This window comes from Penicillium pulvis, assembly GCF_028828015.1.
Source record: "Penicillium pulvis strain IBT 33274 chromosome Unknown contig_1_segment0_segment0, whole genome shotgun sequence".
NCBI classification, from domain to species: domain Eukaryota; kingdom Fungi; phylum Ascomycota; class Eurotiomycetes; order Eurotiales; family Aspergillaceae; genus Penicillium; species Penicillium pulvis.
In genome coordinates this window covers 206,351-225,422 of record NW_026643074.1, presented here as the reverse complement: position 1 = coordinate 225,422, position 19,072 = coordinate 206,351, and the positions used below count along the sequence as shown (strand labels likewise).

At 50.4% G+C, this 19,072-nt stretch overlaps 9 protein-coding genes across 9 annotated transcripts; 4 read left to right on the top strand and 5 right to left on the bottom strand.

Annotated features, from left to right (window-relative positions):
- Positions 1 to 111: 111 nt before the first annotated feature.
- N7503_003057 (putative UDP-glucose:glycoprotein glucosyltransferase) lies at positions 112 to 4,727 on the top strand (the record flags this gene model as incomplete). The annotated part of the gene is made up of 4 exons (XM_057062604.1): positions 112 to 257; positions 318 to 671; positions 737 to 1,832; positions 1,890 to 4,727. The coding sequence occupies 4 exons, from the start codon at positions 112 to 114 to the stop codon at positions 4,725 to 4,727; spliced, it is 4,434 nt and encodes a 1,477-aa protein (XP_056923519.1).
- A 223-nt stretch (positions 4,728 to 4,950) lies between these two features.
- On the bottom strand, positions 4,951 to 6,321 carry N7503_003056 (MYB DNA-binding domain protein; the record flags this gene model as incomplete). The annotated part of the gene is made up of 1 exon (XM_057062603.1): positions 4,951 to 6,321. The coding sequence occupies one exon, from the start codon at positions 6,319 to 6,321 to the stop codon at positions 4,951 to 4,953; it is 1,371 nt and encodes a 456-aa protein (XP_056923518.1).
- A 19-nt stretch (positions 6,322 to 6,340) lies between these two features.
- On the bottom strand, positions 6,341 to 6,845 carry N7503_003055 (uncharacterized protein; the record flags this gene model as incomplete). Its single annotated transcript, XM_057062602.1, has 2 exons — positions 6,341 to 6,762; positions 6,824 to 6,845. The coding sequence occupies 2 exons, from the start codon at positions 6,843 to 6,845 to the stop codon at positions 6,341 to 6,343; spliced, it is 444 nt and encodes a 147-aa protein (XP_056923517.1).
- Positions 6,846 to 7,312: 467 nt separating this feature from the next.
- Positions 7,313 to 7,867, bottom strand: N7503_003054 (Rieske (2Fe-2S) protein; the record flags this gene model as incomplete). The annotated part of the gene is made up of 2 exons (XM_057062601.1): positions 7,313 to 7,564; positions 7,622 to 7,867. The coding sequence occupies 2 exons, from the start codon at positions 7,865 to 7,867 to the stop codon at positions 7,313 to 7,315; spliced, it is 498 nt and encodes a 165-aa protein (XP_056923516.1).
- Positions 7,868 to 9,030: 1,163 nt separating this feature from the next.
- Positions 9,031 to 9,855, bottom strand: N7503_003053 (exosome non-catalytic core subunit RRP40; the record flags this gene model as incomplete). The annotated part of the gene is made up of 1 exon (XM_057062600.1): positions 9,031 to 9,855. The coding sequence occupies one exon, from the start codon at positions 9,853 to 9,855 to the stop codon at positions 9,031 to 9,033; it is 825 nt and encodes a 274-aa protein (XP_056923515.1).
- A 531-nt stretch (positions 9,856 to 10,386) lies between these two features.
- N7503_003052 (ribosome-associated complex protein SSZ1) lies at positions 10,387 to 12,188 on the top strand (the record flags this gene model as incomplete). Its single annotated transcript, XM_057062599.1, has 3 exons — positions 10,387 to 10,482; positions 10,538 to 10,574; positions 10,627 to 12,188. 3 exons carry the CDS (start codon positions 10,387 to 10,389, stop codon positions 12,186 to 12,188), a joined length of 1,695 nt encoding a protein of 564 aa, XP_056923514.1.
- An 818-nt stretch (positions 12,189 to 13,006) lies between these two features.
- On the bottom strand, positions 13,007 to 13,983 carry N7503_003051 (SUR7/PalI family protein; the record flags this gene model as incomplete). Its single annotated transcript, XM_057062598.1, has 4 exons — positions 13,007 to 13,277; positions 13,336 to 13,518; positions 13,592 to 13,889; positions 13,971 to 13,983. 4 exons carry the CDS (start codon positions 13,981 to 13,983, stop codon positions 13,007 to 13,009), a joined length of 765 nt encoding a protein of 254 aa, XP_056923513.1.
- A 588-nt stretch (positions 13,984 to 14,571) lies between these two features.
- Positions 14,572 to 15,781, top strand: N7503_003050 (uncharacterized protein; the record flags this gene model as incomplete). Its single annotated transcript, XM_057062597.1, has 4 exons — positions 14,572 to 14,637; positions 14,779 to 14,964; positions 15,041 to 15,343; positions 15,401 to 15,781. The coding sequence occupies 4 exons, from the start codon at positions 14,572 to 14,574 to the stop codon at positions 15,779 to 15,781; spliced, it is 936 nt and encodes a 311-aa protein (XP_056923512.1).
- A 347-nt stretch (positions 15,782 to 16,128) lies between these two features.
- N7503_003049 (tRNA methyltransferase RSM22) lies at positions 16,129 to 18,633 on the top strand (the record flags this gene model as incomplete). Its single annotated transcript, XM_057062596.1, has 1 exon — positions 16,129 to 18,633. One exon carries the CDS (start codon positions 16,129 to 16,131, stop codon positions 18,631 to 18,633), a length of 2,505 nt encoding a protein of 834 aa, XP_056923511.1.
- Positions 18,634 to 19,072: the final 439 nt, after the last annotated feature.

Genomic DNA, 19,072 nt, shown 5'->3' with positions numbered 1-19,072 from the left:
TCAATCTGTATCTCCACTGTCCTCCACTCAATCCCAAACAGAGAGATCCACGTCATTGTCCACGGGGCCCGGTCCCTATACCTATACTTTGTTGATTCTCCCCACAGCAGGATGCGGACCTCCAAATCCCTCCTGTCATGGCGTTGGTACGCTGCCATCGCCGCCGTATTGCCAGGCTGGGTAGCCAATGCTAGCCCATCTGTGAACGTCGCCCTTCAAGCTTCATTCGATGCATCACCATACCTTGTGGAGCTACTGTAAGTTGAAGAACTTCGATAATGTCAACAGGCGCAGGAAAGACTAACATGTGTGAATAGTGAGTCCGCCGCAGAAGAGAACTCCACATCCTATTTCCCATTACTCGATCGTATCGCCGACGGAACCTTTGAAGATACCACTACTGAGAAGGAGCTGTACGACCGCTTCTTGCAGGTTGTCCATGAAGATGGTCACTTGCGCACCGCCGAGGCCCTCTCCTCTTTCAAACTGTCGCTTGCGGTCCGATCATCTGCGCCGAGGATCCAGGCGCATTACCAATACTATAACACTTCTGTTCAGCACTCGTTGATGGTGGCACAGGACGCAGTATGTCCGGTTTGGGTTCACTCCGATGGCAAGCAGTATTGTTCTTCGGCCATGGAGCGTGCACAACAGGATGTCCAGGGTAACTTGTATGTGTACAATGGGTATTGATTGTTTGGATTATGGCTGACCTTGGGTGTTACTACCTTCACAGAGATCCTAGAGAGCTTCCGTTCGATCGAGTCTTTGGCGATGCATCACTACCCCCTGCAGTACTTTACGCCGACATTTCCGCCCCCATGTTCAAGGAATTCCACGAAACATTGACCGATATGGCGAAAGAAGGGCAAATCTCATACCGCGTGCGTTACCGGCCGCCTCAGCATTCGATCTCTCGTCCTTTGTTTGTACCAGGATACGGTGTGGAGCTGGCTTTGAAACGAACAGATTATATTGTCATCGATGATCGAGATGCCGAACAGCGAGGAGACAGCGAGAACAAGCTGGCAGACTCTTTGGAAGAATTGAAGGAAGAATCCCCAGATGACTTGCGGCCTCTCTCCGCTTCGGAAGTTTCGAGATTGGGCTGGAACACCGCGGCCTATGTTATGGGCAGCGAGAGCCCGCTTGATACACTGATCAAGCTTTCTCAAAACTTCCCAAAGTACTCATCTGTAGTGGCTGCTCACAACGCTACTGTGCCGCTGAAGAAAGAAGTGCGTGCCAACCGGGCACGCATGATTCCCTCGGGTGGTAATCTTATGTGGATCAACGGTGTCCAGATTGACCAGCGCCAAATTGATGCTTTCTCTCTACTCGACCACCTTCGTGGGGAGCGCCAGTTGATCGAGAAATTCCGGGGCTTGGGCTTGTCTGCTCAGGATGCTGTCAAGCTTCTGTCACACCCTCAGCTGGCAGAGTCGCACGCAGATGATGATTCGCAGAGATACGATTACCGTGATGAATTGGAGGGTGGCGAGGTAATTATCTGGTTGAACAATCTTGAGAAGGACTCTAGGTACCAGGAATGGCCTGGTGGCCTGGAGGCATACGTCCAAAATGCCTACCCGGGCCAGTTGCCGCCGGTGGCCCGCGACTTGCATAATGTTATCGTTCCTGTCGATTTGTCGAAATCAGAGGATATACTGTTGATTCTCCAGCAGCTTCTTACATTCATCAAGCGCGGGATTCCTGTGAGGTTTGGTTTGGTGCCTACCGCGGAGTCCCCAGAGTCTATCGCGCAGCTTAAGGTGGCGCACTATCTTCAGGACGTCTTTGGACTTTCGGCATTTATTCAATATTTGGAAGAGGTCAGATATCAGATATCTTCTAATGTTCTACTTGACACTAATGTTGATTTTGTTTAGTCTGCTTCAAAATCGAAGACAGGGAATCCGGATAAATCTGTCTTCGCTTCTGTGATCAAGGAGCGGCAGCCACGCGCAGATAAGGAAGCCATGTCGCTAGAGGAAGTGCAAAAAAATGGACATTATAGCGCCATCGCAGACCGTGCATGCCAGTACCAGAGCCGCCTGAGCCTTGTTCTCGATGACCCTCATTTCCTGGTCAACGGAGTTCCGATCTCCCGTGAGGGCAACTGGATGCAGGAGATGAGTATGCAGATCGGCAGAGATTTGAAATTGGTTCAGCAGGGCATTGTTGAGGGAGTCTTCGAAGAGACCGCTTGGCTACCTGAGTTTTTCTTGGCGACGGCATTTGAGAGACGTAACACTTTCTTGATGCCCGAAGACCCCAAGAGTGTACAGGTTGTGGATCTTGCTAGTGTTTTCGGATCTGATTCGGAAGCCTTGGCTGATGTTCCTCGTATCGCATCTAACAAGGATGTACTTGAGACTGTGCACATTATTGTTATGGCGAACTTTGAGTCGGCGCAGGGATTGAAGTTGTTGGCTGATGTCCTGAGCTTCCGGAAAGAGCATGATGAAGTAGACATTCTTCTTCTACACAGTGGTTCCGTCGATGCTGAAGGAGTATCCAACTTCGACAAAATCCAAAAGTCACTTACTGAAGGTGAGAGTGTTGAGCAGCTTCTGGCTACGATTAGCTCACTGGATGATTTGTCCATGGATCCAGACCTGGACAACAAGGCCCCCTTCGCCATGCACCGGAGTCTCATTGAGAAGCTTGGCTTCAAGCTGAAAGGATCGGGTCTTATCGTCAATGGAAGAGTAGTGCTCCTCGGAGATTCCACTATTGGTGCGGACGACCTGGCTCAGCTGGTCGCATATGAGCACAGCAAGCGCATCGATCCCGTTGCAAAGGCTGCAAAGAACCTTAAATTAGATGCCAAGGTCTCTACACCACTTGACTTTGCCAAGCTCACTTCATTGGTCTCCCTGTCGACGACCTCGGATATTCCCGAGGGAATGTTTGAAAACACACCCGATTACAGACTGGATGTGTCTGATGGCTGGAGGACAGATCACTCTGTGATCACTGTCTCCAACTCCGAGGACCCCTCAATCAATGTTGCTGTTGTTCTCGACCCTGCATCCGAAATGGCTCAGAGGTGGCTACCTATACTCAAAGTTTTGTCTGAATTGGCCGGCGTCCAGCTTAAGATTTTCCTCAACCCGAAAGAGGAGATCAAGGAATTACCTGTCAAGCGATTCTACCGCTACGTTCTCGAGTCAGAGCCCAAATTTACTAGCGATGGAGCTCTGTCCCGCCCCCAGGCTTCATTTTCCGGGCTTCCTGTTGAGGCCTTGCTCACCCTGGGCATGGATGTGCCTAGTTCATGGCTTGTCGCGCCTCAGGATTCCATCCATGACTTGGATAACATCAAGCTGAGCTCGCTCAAGAGTGACACCAATGTCGATGCTATTTATGCTTTGGAGCATATCCTCATTGAGGGCCACTCGCGTGATCTTACTACCAAGACTCCACCTCGCGGCGTTCAGCTCATCCTGGGCACTGAGGAAAACCCTCACTTTGCAGACACCCTCATCATGGCCAATCTAGGCTACTTCCAATTTAAGGCACAACCAGGTCTTTGGCAAATCAACCTCAAGCCCGGTCGCAGCGAGAAAATCTTCGAACTCGAAAGCGTCGGTGGCTCCGAAGATTTCAGCAACGAAGTCACCCTACTATCATTCCAGGGCCGCACTCTCTTCCCCCGCCTCTCCCGTAATCCAGGCTACGAGACTGAAGACGTCCTAGAAACAGGTCAGCAATCCGGCTCCGCCATGGGTCTCGTATCAAAGGGATTCAGTTTCGCCCAGGGCGTCCTTTCCAGCGTTGGTGTCGGCTCAAAGTCCTCAGAACAACATGCCGACATCAATATTTTCTCCGTGGCAAGTGGCCACCTCTACGAGCGGATGCTCAATATTATGATGGTCTCCGTTATGCGTCACACAAAGCACACAGTCAAGTTCTGGTTTATCGAGCAATTCCTGTCCCCCTCCTTCCGCGACTTCCTCCCTCACCTCGCCGCTGAATACGGCTTCTCCTACGAAATGGTCACCTACAAATGGCCGCACTGGCTCCGCGCCCAAACAGAAAAACAGCGCGAAATCTGGGGTTACAAAATCCTTTTCCTGGATGTCCTTTTCCCACTTTCTCTGGATAAAGTCATCTTTGTAGATGCGGACCAGATCGTCCGAACAGACATGTACGAGCTCGTTACCCACGACCTACAAGGTGCGCCCTATGGCTTCACGCCTATGGGCGACTCCCGGACCGAAATGGAGGGCTTCCGCTTCTGGAAACAGGGTTACTGGAGTAATTTCCTCCGTGGAAGACCGTATCACATCTCGGCTTTGTACGTCGTTGATCTCAACCGGTTCAGGGAATTGGCTGCTGGTGATCGATTGAGAGGACAATACCAGATGCTTTCGGCTGATCCGAATAGTCTGAGCAACCTTGACCAGGACCTTCCTAATCATATGCAGCATCATATTCCTATTCACAGCTTGCCGCAGGAGTGGTTATGGTGTGAGACTTGGTGTGCTGATGAGGATTTGGAATCAGCTAGGACTATTGATCTATGCAATAATCCGTTGACTAAGGAACCGAAGTTGGACCGTGCTAGAAGGCAGGTTCCTGAATGGACGGTTTATGATGATGAAATTGCTTTGTTGGCGAAGAAGGTTGCTGCTGAAAAGCAGATTGATTCCGTGCAGGGCGAGAGTGTTGAGATGGAGGATGAAGAGGAAGATGACGAAGAGGGTAAAGATGAGCTATAGATAGTTTGTTTTGGGATTCCAGCCTTTGTTCCCAGATTATTGCATGTATGAGTCATTGTGGAACTGGAGTTTTTGTTCAATATTGCTGCATAAGACGTTCATACAGCCATTGCATATCCATGGATTCTCATTCTTACATACATCGTAACATACACATCCAGTGGACGTTCACATTCACAGTTAGATCACCCTAGTATTTTCCATAGCCGGAGAACCAGCCCCGTTACTTAGCAATTTCTTGAGTCGATTTCTTCTTCTTCTTTTTGTGAGACTCGGGAGATTTGGGCTCATCGGTAGCAGCGCCGTTAGTAGCCATAGACTTGCGCTTCTTCTTCTTTGAGGGCGTGGGAGTGGCGTGCTCTGCTTCAGCTTCATGTCCAGCTTTATCGATAAGAGGGTTGCGGGGTCTGTCGTTCTTATCGTCCTTCTTTTCTTTCTTGACGCTCCCTGAAATTGCTGCCACAATTTCATTAACATCGCGTTGCTCGCGTCTCTCCTTCTCGCGTCTCTCCTTCTTCCTCTTCTCCTTTTCAGCCTTCTTAGCTGCCTTTTGTTCTGCCTCGTCGTCTAGCACAGCTGGATCTTCGGATTCGAGTTGTTTGCGTTGTTTTGGGCTTGCTTTTTCGGGGCTATTTTGTGTGGAAGTGACGGGAGAGTGAGCCTCAGGCTCGGGTTCCGAGTCCTGCTCAGCGGTCGGCTGTGGAGAAGCTGGTGCCTCTGGCAATGGCTTCTTCTCTGAAGCAGGTGCTTGAGAATCATCCACAGTGAGACCAAGGCCATTGATGGGTCCTGGTGTTCCGTTACCACCCTTGCTGTCTCCATCTTCATCGTCATCGTCACCGACTAAATATGTGCTCTTCGGGGTGACAGATCCAGAACCCCATCGAGTGCGCTTGTTGACGGCCTCGATAGGATCGTACACGGCATCAGGATTCCCACAAGCACGCATATTCTCAACAGATCTTCGAATCTTGCGCCATTTGTCTGCGCATTGCTGGCGCGATCGCACATTGTTCAGGTTATCACTAACAACGCCCCATCGGAGATGCTTCTCTTCCAACTCATACATATCCTTTCCAGCAGCAGGACCGTCCAATGCTGAAGTCTTGTTCCAGACCTTCTGGACTTCGTCTAGCAGAGAGCGCAGTTCCTCTTCACTCCATTTCCCTCGGTTCATCTTTCCTCGGTGTTCCAGTTGGTTCTTCCAGCGCTGCGTTACATCGTCGTCGCTACGGCCGAGAAGCTTGGCAACGTATGCCCATTTGCCTTTGTGTTGGCTCATGAGTGCGACGAGCTCTCTGTCTTGTTCTGCCGACCATTCGTGTGGCTTCTGAGCTGAATCTTGGAAGTGCCGCCGCATGAATCGGTACAGAGATCGCCGATCGCGGTCGGGGACGAGGTCGTAAATTTGGTTCCAGAATTCGCTTTTGGTGCACACATCTGCTGGGCACGGCCAGTCGCCGCCATCGCGCTCGGAATGTTGGATCATTTCGTCGAATTTCTTGTGATCTGAGAACCCATGGGTGTTGCAGAACGAGATTTTGAAAGCCTCCAATGCCGCGACTTCTTCCTGGACGAAGAATCCAACCTTCATGTTGTTCTTTCCACCAATCCTAGACCCACGGAGCTTCCTCGGTTTCCCTGTGCTTGTGGTGGTTTCGGTGCCATTGGCCACAGGCGCAACAACTTGAGGGGGGAGTCTCGAGGCCGTTTGTCGCGGACTTTTGGGTCTTTACTGGCATATCAGGTTCGCTGGACTGAGCCTGACTATCTACTGTGGAATTGACAGAGGAGTCGCTGTTTTGCATCCCATTTTGTGTCGAATCAAGCTTGTGCTTCTTCTGTTTCTTGTGGCCGACTTCTGAATCCCGCTTTCGCTTTTTCTCCTGCGAAGAATCATCGCTTCGACCAGGAGATGATGCTAGACCATTTGAAATAGGCGCGGGAGAGGAGCGATCCTTGTTCTTGGATTTGCGCGACTTCTTTTTCTTCTTTGCGTCGTCCATGGTGGGCTCAAATTGGGGCGATGGGGCCACTAGAGGAGGTGGAAGTAAGTGACGGAACGATCAAGGGAGAAGACCTTGTATATGGCATACCTTCCATATCGACTTGGTCCATCCTTTGCGACGGAGTCGGTGTCTCGCTGCGTCAGGCAAAAAGGCTGCAGGTCGAGAACATCCAAAAATCAACTGGCCTCATGGCAGAATACTACACCGCCCTATCACCGCCCATGCATTAAAGTATTGAATATCAAATGCAGGCACGCTTACATGCATGCTTCCATCGATAAGACTTTTGATATGTCAATGCGCAGAAGTTCAGTTATGTGCGAATAATATTGCTATATACAATAAAAGTGCCGGCCTTCTACCTAGCAATCATCCAGAAATGTTCGATATCTATACAACCAGCCTGGCAGCCCAGATTTCTCTGGGCATACCCATCATGTTTTAATTCAGGCGCCATTGGGCACTTGCTGTACTGATTGGCACAACTCCTAAAACTGTGCCATCATGATGCACAAATGGGAGCCGACCGAATTGTTCGTTCGAGGCGTGGGGGCATTCGAAAAGTGATAGATCATATCAACCAATTCGCTGTTTAGGTCTCACCCAGACTTCCTTGTCATCATCAGAAGTCTCGACCGTTGAAGAAGGCTCTCGCAGATCAATCTCCCAGAGTTTGAGATTGTAATTGCCTCGATCTCCCTTGCCGGTGAAAATATCGAAAGACCAGCCATGCTTGGGACATGTAAGCCCGGTGCTGAGCTTGACACCGAAGTCCTCAATGTCGAACAATTTACCCTGGGATAGAGGGAAGGTTGCATGCGGGCATTGCTAGTTTAAAATAATCAGCTTCGTACTACGTCTAGATAGGTATCTGTCAACGCTTACATGATCAACGGCATGGACTTTCCCTTGATATTTAAAAACAAGAACCTGATTCGCTAAATTGAACGAGAAGTCCAGATCCGCTTCTTCTGGAGCCTGAGGGTCTGAGGTTCCATCCTTGGGAATGATGAAAGCCTTGCATTTTGGGGCCATCCGATAGCCGTCGTGATTCTCGAGTTCCGGGATTGAGGATACAAGACCAATGCGGTGCCAGGCCTTAGCGGCCTTTTGCTGCTGAAAGGGATTCATGTCCTCGAATTCATTTGGTGTCTTGGAGCATTTGGAGGTTGATACTTTCAATTCCGGGTTCCTGAATCCGAGTCTCGATTGCCGATGCTTCAAGGAGATTACGTAACATCGCCTTTATGGGATTGACATGTTCTTCATCTCAACATTCAGAACAATGTCGACAGTAAACCTCATGTATATGAATACTGTCTGAAGCAATTGGCCCTGGTGTGGTTTTCTTTTCCCCTATGGAACTGGCGGGGCCCATTAATCTTGGAATGTTGTTCACCCAGTATATGCTAACTCCGGACCCTGTACGTACATTGTACAGACCCTATCTTTGAGCTTGAATTTAGACGATCTAACGGTAGACCCTTCTGATTTTACTATGATAGTATCGTCACGAAGAATCAATGTATGATAAAAACAGAAACCAGCTTCAAATTCTTCATACATCAATAGCCCCAGCTCCTCATCTGAGTAGATGTCATCATATAGTAACAAGAACATCAAACTCCAACCTTCTCTATTCACAATCGATCTCCTTTCAAGACTGGAATCAGTTGCCGGGTCTTCAATTTCTCCTTAGCCCACAAGCATCGGTGTCCCACTTCATGCAAATTCTCATAATTGACATTCTTGGCGCTCCTTTTAGTTCATTGTCCCAATGAGCGGTGCAGGGATATAGGAACGGATAGCACGCATGTCATCTTCATTTTGAATCTACCATGGAGATAGTGTGTGGTACTAGGTATGTCCAGAAGCTCGTCGGACAATGATGATTTGTCTTGCTTGTCTTAACTATGTACACAGAAGGCACGATTCATTTGTTTTCGAAAGGCGCGATGCGGTCGACTATAACCCCCTATCCATCTTTTCCTACTTCCAAACCCATCTTCTATCATTCCAGATACCTCATGTATCCGTGATGCGCAAGATTTGGCAAATTTTGAACGTCAACAGTAGTGGAACACGTCAAGTTGAGATTGCCACTGCCCTTATGATGACAGTCCTCTGACTGATGATTACCGCGATACAAGCTTAAAAACATCTTGTAAGTTCTTTGATGAAACAGAGTGCTTGTGTGATGCAGAAATTACTGTACATATTGCTCATGGTATACCAGGAAGAAAATAACCTTTCCAAAACCCAGACTCCTCAAATCAGACCATTGTCACTGGTTCTCATAACTTCATGGCCTTAAGGATTTTTGTGACCAGCTTCTTCTGATCCGTCGGGTTCAGGTTGTGCTCATCTGTTCCTTGCAAACACTGCCCGATGGCAATTGTAGCCTTGACCTCGTTTTCCCCAGCATTCGAGCAGTCCACCCAGACTTTCCCATTGCGCCCAACAGCCAATTCAAATCCTCCGATGCTCTCGAGTTTCTTCCCAAGCTCAGAAAGAACAACAAGACCATCCACACCCTCGGTTTCATCGGCAGAGGAAGAGCTAGCCCGAAGCAATCGGGTAGCCATACCTGTGGAAATATCAAACATCATGCCACCGTTCAAAGGCCCCATACCTCCCGGCTCGGCTTTTCCAGTTGCCGGATGCACACAAGTAATTTCGACCTCAGCGCCAGCGCCAACGCCAACGGACAGAACCCGTGCGTAAACCAGATCGCCTTGCTTCAGCTGCGGTCTTGTCTTTTTTGTTGCGCCCTCGAACGACAATTGACCCAGTAGTGCGTGTGCGGTGTGCGGTGTAACAATACAGTGGAAGAAATCGACACTGGAGTGGTGGACCTGCGCGATGACCAGGTCGTTCATGGCGGGAATGTAACGGCGATTGGAGAAGGAGAGAATGGAGACATTGTTTCGCTTGGCATCTGTTGTCAGAATACCAGCTTGTGTTGCCGTAAGAACATGATTTGATGAGGTAGGCTTCGCCGAAGGTTGTGATAACAGGCGGAGGCCAGGGCCTACTTTGAGAGGGTTGTTGGACTTGGAGTGTGGAAGTTGATCTTTTGGAACTTCATCGCCGGGAAGCAGAATGAGGGGGGTCGACATGATGCCGGTCAGAGATTGGAGAGCTTCCTAGGGTGTTCTATCGACAGGGAAACAGGATGCAGAGTGAAATAGGTGGGTTTCAACATTCAGCTATGGAGGGGAAAGCTATGACTTGGGATTTTGCAGAAGAAAACTGCTTATCGGCCTATCGACACGTGATGGGTGACAATGCTGGCGGTACAATTGGTGAAAAGTGAAAGACAAGGATGAATACTTCCTGAATGACTAGGAGAAATAAATCTGATGATACGCTTGATAATTTAGGCATATAATTTGACTTTTTTACGATATATAATAAATGTGGCAATCTTGGGACGCGAGTATATCAAGGATTGACTGTACCGCCACAATCGATATCGATAAGCACAAGCCACTTTCCGCCGAAAATCTTCAAATTTTTCGGTTTGGTTCTCCCCCTCCATCGAGACATTTTCATTCCCCGGTCATTCTTTCTGAACTCTCCACGTCCATTGTGTCGCGGATTCTCTTCCTATATTTTCAATTTAGGATTTTCTCACACACTTAATCAAAATGGGTGACTCAAACGGTGTCGCTGCTGAGGCAGAGCGCTTCGCTATCGGTATCTCTTTCGGTAACACATCCAGCTCAATTGCCCGTATCTCGCCTGTACGTTCACATACTGCTCGGGAAGCATTCGCCAGAAACTAACAAATAGCTTTAGGAGGGCAAGGCTGAGGTTATTGCAAACGAGGAGGGAGGTATGTTTTTTGAGTCCTATGTTCAACTATTCAAGAGACTGACCGTTTCAAGACCGTCAAATTCCCAGCATCCTCTCCTACATCGACGGTGAGGAGTACCACGGTACCCAGGCTAAGGCCCAGCTCATCCGCAACTCTTCCAACACTGTCGCCTACTTCCGGGATTACCTGGGCAAGGAGTTCAAGTCCATCGACCCTACCCCAGCCCACGCTTCCGCCCACCCCCAGCAGAGCGAGTCCACTGTGGCTTTCACCATCCGCGACACTGCCAGCGAGAAGCCCAACACTGTCACTGTCTCCGAGATCACCACCCGCCACCTCCGCCGCCTGAAGCAGTCTGCCTCCGATTTCCTTGGCAAGCAGGTCAACGCCGCTGTCATCACCGTCCCCACCGACTTCACCGATGCTCAGCGCGAGGCTCTCGTCGCTGCCGCTAAGGAGGCCGGCATTGATGTTCTCCAGCTGATCCACGAGCCCGTCGCTGCTGTCATGGCTTACGACGCTCGCCCCGAGGCCACTGTCACCGACAAGCTGGTCGTTGTCGCTGACCTTGGTGGCACCCGCTCCGACGTCGCCGTTGTTGCCTGCCGCGGCGGCATGTACACCATCCTGGCCACTGCTCACGACTACGAGCTCGGTGGTGCTTCCTTGGATCAGATCATCATTGACCACTTCGCCAAGGAGTTCGTCAAGAAGCACAAGACTGACCCCCGCGAGGATGCCCGTAGTCTCGCCAAGCTTAAGCTGGAGGGTGAGGGTACCCGCAAGGCTCTCAGCCTGAGCGCCAACGCTCAGTTGAGCATTGAGTCTTTGGCTGCTGGTATTGACTACGGTTCCACCATCAACCGCACTCGCTTCGAGCTCCTCTCCAGCAAGGTCTTCGCTCAATTCACCGGCCTGATCGAGCAGGTTGTCAAGAAGGCCGAGCTTGATGTTCTTGACATTGACGAGGTCATCTTCTCCGGTGGTGCCTCGCACACCCCCAAGATTGCCCAGCTGGCTCAGAACATCTTCCCCGAGACTACTTCCATCTTGGCCCCCTCCACCAACCTCTCCGCCATCAACCCCTCTGAGTTGGCCGCTCGTGGTGCCGCTTTCCAGGCTTCCTTGGTCCAGGAGTTTGACCACGAGGATGTTGAGCAGTCCATCCACCCCATGGTGACCGTTACCCCCCACCTGACCAAGGCCATCGGTGTTGAGTTCACCTCCGGCAGCGAGACTTCCTTCCAGCCCCTCATTGCCTCCGAGACCGCTCTCCCCGCCCGCCGCATCGCCCAATACTCCGTCCCCAAGGAGGGTGGTGACGTTCTGGTCCGCGTCTGCGAGGGTTCCCGCGATATCAAGGTCACCAAGCCTGAGCCCAAGCCTAAGCAGGAGAAGCCCGCTGATGACGAGGACTCTGACTTCTCCGATGACGAGGATGAGGACGAGGAGATCCGCGAGATTGTATGGAAGACTGAGAAGCCCGTTGCCGAGCTCGCTGTCAAGGGCGTCAAGGCCGGCGGCAAGGTCGAGGTCATGGTTCACGTTAACCCCGATCTGGGTCTCCAGATTGCCGTGCGCGAGGTCGGTGGCCAGACCGCCGTCCGTGGTGCCATCAACGGCTCTGCTTAGATCAACTTCCCCCTCAAAAAAGAATCCGATCTTCTTATGGTGTGATGATGCATGCATGATTGATAGAGGCTTTTTGATGTTCCCGTCATTATCTCGTTGGAGTCACACGCTACCTTTGCTATCTCGTTTTATTTCCCCGTCCTATTTCCTCCTATATAGACTCTCAGTTGGAAATGACCAATGAACATGATTTTCTACTTTCATCTGATCCATTATGCGTAGTAACATGGGGTTAACAATCATTTGGGCGACTCCTGCGTTCCTAGATAACTTAACTGTGGTTTATGGTTTACATTACTAAACAAGACATCAACGCTCAAGTGAACAACTTTCGAATCTTTTGCTATGGTGAAGCTTAGGAACACATTATATTACAGCCAATTAAAATAGAGGCATATAAGACAAGACATCAGATCAAACCCCAGAACAAAGAATTTGAACCATGAGACTCGTCAACGATTCATTGGACAAGAAATGACAAAGAAAAAAAAAGAAATATAGATTGCAATCGATTAGGGTGTAAATGTAACGATCGTGAGTAGTTCGTGCCGCATCAAGTGAGTGGATTAGTTGTACATCAGAGGGAAACAGAAGGAAATCATTTCAAAACATAGACCAACGAGGCTAAAGCAGGTTGAGAGAAATACACACCAACGCGATGTATATCTCAGGGAGTATCAACGCAGAAGGGAAATCGTGTACGGGGTTGAAATAGCATGTTTCAGAACTCGACGTTGAGAGTATTGAATAGTCAACGTGAGTGGTGTTGGCCATTGCAAGACCATATGTTTTCCAGCTTAAACCCGGCAAGAAGTCATTTACGCGTAGTTGGTAGTGGCCGGGGCATCCTCCCTCTTTTCGCTATGGACGCTGTTGGAGCGGTTGGAGGAGAAGAAACCGCGGCGGCGCTCTTTGCGTCCGCTGTAACCACTACCATCTTTGCGGCCAACTGCGCCACCGAGGCAGTAGCACAGGCAGGAGATAAATAAGCATGCGCTGGCGGTCCACATGAACGCGAAAGCCTTGACACCCAACTTGGAGGTCTGGCCATTGCTCGAGAAAGCGTGGCGGCCCTGGACGAAGACAGCACTAATGTGAAGATTAGTAAACAAGCAAGTATGAGAATTTAGTATATGGAGAAACATACGTCATCAGACAGGTCGTGATCACCTGGAAAGTCAAAGCAAGCCACGCGAGGAAACCGGAGATGTAGCTGCCAATGCGAGTGCACATGGCCAGAAGGCCAGTGAAGAGCGAGACGACAGCGAAGAATAGTCCAATGATGATGAACGGGAACATGAACCGGGAAGTCAAGTAGTAGTGTTTGGTTCTAGAATAAGAATATTGTTAGAAACAAAGTTCGACTTGATGTATGGCCTATGCGCCAAGTTCACATTACGTACCCGATGAATTGATGAGGCACATTGGTAGTAGTGTTGAAGTTGTCGGCGCGTGGCGGGTCAAATGGGAAGTCTGGGTGCGAGCTGCCACAGTCATTCCTGCCATTGTCCGTCACACTGCATACATTCCAGAAGGTCCAGCGCGAGGTGGATGGAGCACCTGGGATGTTGCTTGTATCCGCCTGAAGGAAGTAGATTTGGTTCAACGGGTTCGAGTTACGAGCACCGCCCAGCAGTGTGAGGAAAATGAGCAGGATGGAGCTGGCCATGAAGAACAGGCCCAAGAAGCCCAATGTAGCTCCTATGGCTCATTAGTATCCAATTGTCTCTGTATAGAACGGGTATAATCCATATGGGTGAAAAGAACGTGGTGAGAACTTACTGCTGAAACCCATGGTGTATAGTGTCCCTGGGCTGGGTCGTGGAGGTATTGTCAGAAAAGAAGTTTCTTTCTCGTCGCTATGGGATTGAGGTGAGGTATCACAGCTCGGTTTTGCTGCCCGATGTTATATAGGGAATGCGCGCAGGTCGAAACCGAGATTGAGGGAATGGGGAGACCTTTTTTTTTCTCAGTGAAGAGGAAGAAGACAAGTTGAAAAAGAGTCACAGAAAAAGGAACGCTGATCTCAGAGCCGGGCCCATCCGGGTTCCCCTCTTGTACGGTGTGAGCATCATCGCACTCATAGATTGAACGAGGATCATAACGTCATGCTTGCACCTGATTTGCTGTGCTGCTTTAGGGCTAGCGTCCACTTTATAGAGCGCTAGCCTGATGTAGTAATCAGCTAGACCCTATTTGGTCTAGCGTTGGCGGTCCATGACGAAGTGACGAACAGCAGCAACAGACTTAAACCAGCAACAACGTTGCAGCTCCCTGACTTGTTCCCCTCAGTGACGTGGATCAACTCAAAATTCATTTCTGCCTGGACTTTTTCTCCTTACCGAAAGTTTATACTGGCCCAATTTTTGTGGCGCTTCACATCATGGCAACTTGGGCATACCCCCCACTGCCCCCCGATCAAGTGAATCGGGAGGCCGATAAGGCGCTGGTACGTCAACTCCCGACCCTTACGGAGTGATGCAACTCAGTGGACCTAGTCCATGGTGGATGCGCAAAAATGAGATCGCCCCTCATTGATCGTACCCGTGTGGATCTGATGCCAACACATGTCTCTTTTCTTCTGCCTTAGGCCTGTGAGCTCGAGTGGCTCCTCCAATCACTTCAGGAATCCCTTGTTTCCCTCAAAGAAGGCCTTCAAGAGTGCGCGGCTCTAATCGCACCACAAGAACCGGGTTCTACTCTGGTTCTCTCGTCATTGCGATCAGAAAATGTCAAAGGTTTCGTGACGCGCCTCGGCACGCAGGTGGTCAAAGGGGTATGTGCCGACCGTACCCATTGTTCTTCTATTAGGACGTTCGGAATGAATTTGCTCACTTAATTGTGGCTGCCAGGATATTCAGCTTCGTCTTCCCTCGCTACCTCCTCCACGCGGCAGCCCCAGTACCCGATTGACTCTGTCGCAATCCCCCGAAGCTCCTAGCTTAGTTCTGCAGCAGCTCGTGTCGGTGCGAAACCTGGTCAACCAGAGTCTGGACATTGTGGATGTGAGCACATATACGGGCAATCCTCTTGATGCGACATTTATCTTCAGCCAGCTGCATCTCTTGCATGAGACCATCAGCGAGGCACGACAGATGCTGAAGGGGGAGGGGGACGTGCGAGGCAACTGGTGGGACGCCAGTGCTAGCGATAATGTAAGTCTCACTCATCCCAACCTAAAGCTCTTTCTATTGATTGACTTTCATCCCTAGATGTTTGATCCTCCGCCTCCGCCCTATGTCTCATTTCACCTTTCCATTGCCGACTCCGCGCTTGTTCTTCTTCTGCGCACCTTGGAGAGCACTACTATTACGCAAACTCCGTCTGCTTTCGCCACAGATATCTCTTTGACAGGATTCTCCCTGCGGGACCGAATATTTGGGAGCCATAAACGTGCACATGATGAGGCTGGTGATGTATTCATGTGGCACGGAGAAGAAGTGCGTGTCAAAGAAAAGGTTCGGGTGGAAAGCCAGGATCCCAGTCTGATGGCTGTCATGGCAAAATTGACAGCTTTGGAGCATGAAGTTATGCGCTGGGTGACCGCATTGCGAGTACTTATGGGCAATGAAGATACAGAGAGCGACACATAGAACTTATAGATACCCTATTGCATGACTTCGAGTTGCGCGAGCCTACTAGTCATAGAGAAGGTTCAAAGGTATGCTTTGTACATCTCATAATGTGAGGGTAAAGATTATTGATTTCTACATAATTGATGTAATGAACCTGGTAGAGATTTACCTAGAATCCTGCTCTTGTCCTTATCTCATGATCCATATCCTGATTAAAGTGGATCAGTCCAACAGCTCTATGGGGCGCCGGACCGGCCAATCAGCGACTTGCAGTTTGTGATGGCTTGGCATCAATTTTCTGGAGCTGCTTTTTTCAACTTTTTCCTGCATCCTTTGCCAACCGTATGCTCTTTTGGCTTGGCAGAATGTTGTCCAGGCCATCCACATCAAGCGCCGGCAGCTCGCATGCGAGGTACCTGCTGCGGGCTTCTCGCCCTGCTGGAGCGCGACAGTCCCGCGGAGCTGCGGGCTTGATGGCGCGACAGCAACCAGATCTTCAACACTCACGATCTACCTCGATTGCTACCAATTCACGACCATGCAGGACACATGTTTCGAGGGCCATGGTGCTGCCATGGGCCTCTACACAGCGACACTCTTCCACCGCAGCGTCCGCAGAACCCCCGGCACCCGACTCCGCAGAACCCAGCACGATCGACCAGATCAACGTACTCATCGAGCGCATCAGTGAAAATGAGGAAAGGATGGTGCAAACAATGGATGAAATAGATTTTTTGGCGGAATCGGATGGCGCTGACGACCTGCTGGCCGAGTTCATGAGCAACCGGGACCTTCACACGACGGAATCCTGGGTGAATCTGGTTCGACAGCAATTCGGAGACACCATTCCAGAAGGAGTTCTAGACGCAGGAGAGATTAAGCTTTATACCAGCCTCTACGGAGAACCGATCGTTCAAGAATTTCTCGAGGAAGCGTTCGCAGAGGAAGACGAGGGGGAATCTGATCAGCTGTTCCGCGAGGATGGAGAGGGCAACTGGGAGGAGGTCGAATACAAGGGAAATGCAGAATATGAGGACGATGTGCCCGTTGTCTATGATATGGAGGTTGGAGAACAGGAACAGGAGACAATTGCCATGCAGCGGACACGAGAAGTGGCCGAGCAGCTTGGTGGCGAAATCATGCTTGAGCAGTTTGAGAATGAGGCCGTTCCAGACTCTACTCCGAGAGCTCACCCTTTGACCCAGATGGGCAAAGCCCAAACGGATCCCTCTACCATTTATCCACCAAAAGACTCTCTTACTGGTCCCATCTCCGTCATTTTGTCGGAGGTCTCCAACAGGCATGTCGCTGAAACTGCTCATCGTTTGTTCGGTGGGCCAGGCTTGCCTCATTCCACCACAACTGCACCTCCACGCGCACAGCTGCCTCAGCTTCCAATTCCAATCCATGCATCTCAACATTACATGGCCAATATGGAGGCCAATGCCTACCTCGCGGTCCTCTACCCGGGCATTTATGCGTCGGCACTCAGTGTTCTTGTTGAAGTAAGGAAGCGCCTCGGGACAGACTGGCTTCGCAACCTTATCAGTCAAGAAGGCGGTCCGAATGTCCTTGATGCTAGTGGTGGTGGTGCTGGCATATTGGCCTGGAGAGATGTCGTCCGCGCGGAATATGAGACCATGGTTCCCGACCACCCCAGGGGACAGCCGATTCCCTATGGCCGATCGACAGTTTTGACAGGCTCCGACGCGCTCCGTCTCCGCGCAAGTGCACTCCTCGAGAACACAACTTTCCTTCCTCGGTTACCGGACTACCTCCACGTACGTGAGAAGCCGACCATAGATGACTCGCGTGAGGCTCCCAAGCGCAAGCAGTTCGATGTGATAATCGCGCCTCACGCTCTCCTCGGCTTCGAAGAAGAATATGAACGTAAGGAGTATGTGGAGAAGCTATGGGCTCTCCTCAACCCCCAGGGAGGTATTCTTATTCTCCTGGAGAAGGGACGTCAAAAAGGCTTCGAGGCCATTGCCAGTGCCCGAGAAATGCTGCTCAAGCGCCATATTTCCAGTCCTGGCTCAACAGAATATAACAACTTCCTCGAGAACCCCGACGAGAATGGACCAGTGACTAAGGGAGCCGGTATGATCATTGCGCCTTGCACTAATCACTCCACCTGCCCCATGCACAATCCTGCAGGCCCTTCAAAGGGCCGCAAGGACTACTGCCACTTTGAGCAGCGGTACATCCGACCTCCATTCCTACAGCGCATCATGGGAGCCAAGGACCGCAACCACGAAGACATCAAGTTCAGCTACCTTGCTGTGCAGCGTGGTGTAGATATGCGACAGGAACTTGGCATCCAACAGGATGCCGAAGTTACAGACGCCGCTTTTGAAGGGTATGAGGATGCCGAGGATCTGTCTAAGATTCACGCGCTTTCTCTTCCCCGTGCGGTCTACCCTCCCCTTAAACGCCGCGGTCATGTCATTTTCGATCTCTGTACCCCGGCTGGCAAGATAGAACGCTGGACTGTCCCGCGTTCTTACAGTCGACAGGCTTACCGCGACGCTCGCAAGTCCAGCTGGGGTGACCTCTGGGCACTAGGTGCCAAGACCCGTATCCCGCGCAATCTGAACTTGGGTGACAAGCATGGCGAAGGCAAGAAAGAACGTCTCGCTCGACGGGCTGCAACCAAGGCAGCTCGCGAGGAGGAGGAAATAGAGGAGCACGAGCGCGACGAGGAAGATGATGAAGATGATGAACTCGACGAAGCGCGAAGCCGCTCGGACCTGCCTGAGCCGACTCCGCGGAAGAAAGGCGAGACTATCCCTAGCTGGAAAAAACACAATGACAAGAAGAAGATGAGACAGGCGTTGAAGAGACAGCTTAATGCTGAGAATACTCACTAAGTCGCTAAGTTGGTTCCGTTGGCGATCTCAAGGATCTGCCTAGCATTGGTTGGATGGCGCATTTGATATTGGGATTTTGGACCATATTGTACTACTATCTGACCGTGAACAGCATTTGAGGATTATCGGGATTGGGATTGGATCATGTATAATAGGTATCATCTTCACATCACTATGTAAAACTGTAAATACAGTCTCTTCGCTCTGAAGCTTAAATATGGATCCATTATAATATGTTAGGATTATTGCGAACTCGCTTCCGGAGCTATTGATCATTGGAGTAGGTCACTTACTTCCAAGGTTATCTATAGCCAATGGAGGTCTTCCTCTCTAGCTCATAAAGACTGTATTAATCCAACAAGGCTTCAAGGTAGAGAATGTGCGCAGTGTTGTTACAGCCAACATCCCGACTAAGCGATCTACGCCACGCAGGATTTCG